We start from the raw sequence: 1,579 nt of genomic DNA, 5'->3' as shown, positions 1-1,579 counted from the left end.
GAAAAAGACCCATTTTGAGGTACCTATGGAGTGATCCACGGCTAATTCCTTCGACGATATTGATTTAAACCGTTGAACTATCCTATGTATATACCTGTGTGCTCCGAGATTGATCGAAGCGTTCTGCGTTGGGCTAGTGGAACACGCAAAATCTTTTCCTTCGCCACCCGAGGGGTGAATGCCGCCTTTCTACCCACTCGGCCTTTCTTTTTGCTCGCAACGGAAACCTTCATATTGCCCACAGCAACTCCCTGCTCCTTCGCTCGGGCGAATACGCGCCGGATGGTTGAGGCATGGCAGTTGTACTTCTCTGCCAGGAACTGCGCAAGGCCATTCGGAAGTCGAGCCAACGATTTCGTACTGCTTTGGAGCAGAATCGCCCGAAGGATGGCCTCGCGGTCTTCGTTTGTCAGGTCACGCTTGTTGACCTGCATTTCGAATGTTGGTCACTGCTTTTATATGATTTAATGTATACAAACTTTGCGAACACTTTTTGTGATAGTTTGGCTGTATTTTTCCCTCGCTGGCACATGGCTTGACAGGACTCGGCGCGCACTTTCACATGGACCAATGAAACACGTGAAATTCGAATAATAATGGCAGACGACATTATAGTTTGAAAATCACTTGCGAATATAATGACGTGTCATTTCCCCCTCCTGGAAACGGCGCAAGTATTGTGGGACAGAGCGAGTGTAGTCAAGACGAGAAATTACATATTTTTTGTATTCAGTTGGCCAATCAGTGGCGTCAAGTTTGAATTGATGGGTACCATCATCCATGAATTTTTTTTACACTGCGGGTGCACCTGATGTATTCAAACTTCAAAATACCTGCAAAGTACAACGCTAGAGCGTTTATTCATTGTCCCACTGCGAGTACTACAATAGTTTGTGGTTGGCACTTTGCAATTTTCCAATCCGATGCGCAACACGTTCGTCGCACTGGCCGCCGTCGCCGCCGTCTCCGCTGCCCAATGCGAGCTGGGCTGCATCACGACCCGCGAACCTGTCTGCGGCTCCAACAACAAAACGTACTCGAACGCGTGCTACTTGAAAGTCGACGCGTGCACGACCAAGGAAGAGATTACAGTCGCCAAGCAGGGCGAGTGTGCGTGCAGCAACATGTGCACGATGGAATACGCCCCCGTCTGTGGTAGCGATGGCGTCACGTACGGTAACAAGTGCTCGCTACAGACTGCGCAGTGCAAAGACGGGTTGATCAAGCTCGCCAAGGACGGCGAATGCAGTGGCGCGTGCAACACGGTGTGCACGAAGGAGTACAAGCCCGTGTGTGCCTCGGACGGCAAGACGTACGGCAACGAGTGCGAATTCAAGAATGCCGCGTGCAAGACCCCGACGCTGACCAAGGTGTCGGATGGCGAGTGCCCGTCGTCGGGAAAAACGACCACCGCACCCAACGTCACGTCGGCCATGGCGACTACCATCTCTGTCCCCACCACCACGGTCAAGTCGTCGGCCATGTCGATGGCCTTGTCCGCGTTTGTCGCCTTCGTGGCTTTGGTTGCCGCGTAAGCAGGGCCTAAACATATATATATTTGGATGTGGTTTCGGTTGGA

At 51.7% G+C, this 1,579-nt stretch overlaps 1 protein-coding gene across 1 annotated transcript; it reads left to right on the top strand.

Moving 5' to 3' along the window:
• The first annotated feature begins 836 nt into the window (after positions 1–836).
• On the top strand, positions 837–1,579 carry H310_12905 (hypothetical protein). The gene has a single exon (XM_008880171.1). The coding sequence runs from the start codon at positions 924–926 to the stop codon at positions 1,533–1,535; it is 612 nt and encodes a 203-aa protein (XP_008878393.1). The 5' UTR covers positions 837–923; the 3' UTR covers positions 1,536–1,579.

This window comes from Aphanomyces invadans (genome assembly GCF_000520115.1).
Source record: "Aphanomyces invadans strain NJM9701 unplaced genomic scaffold supercont1.45, whole genome shotgun sequence".
Classification (NCBI taxonomy): Eukaryota; Oomycota; class Saprolegniomycetes; order Saprolegniales; family Verrucalvaceae; genus Aphanomyces; species Aphanomyces invadans.
Note: the sequence above shows the minus strand (reverse complement) of the source record. Positions and strands in the feature narration are given on the sequence as shown.

Excerpts from the sequence above, each read along its gene's own strand:
- H310_12905 (XM_008880171.1), top strand. The coding sequence starts at position 924 with ATGCGCAACACGTTCGTCGCACTGGCCGCCGTCGCCGCCGTCTCCGCT.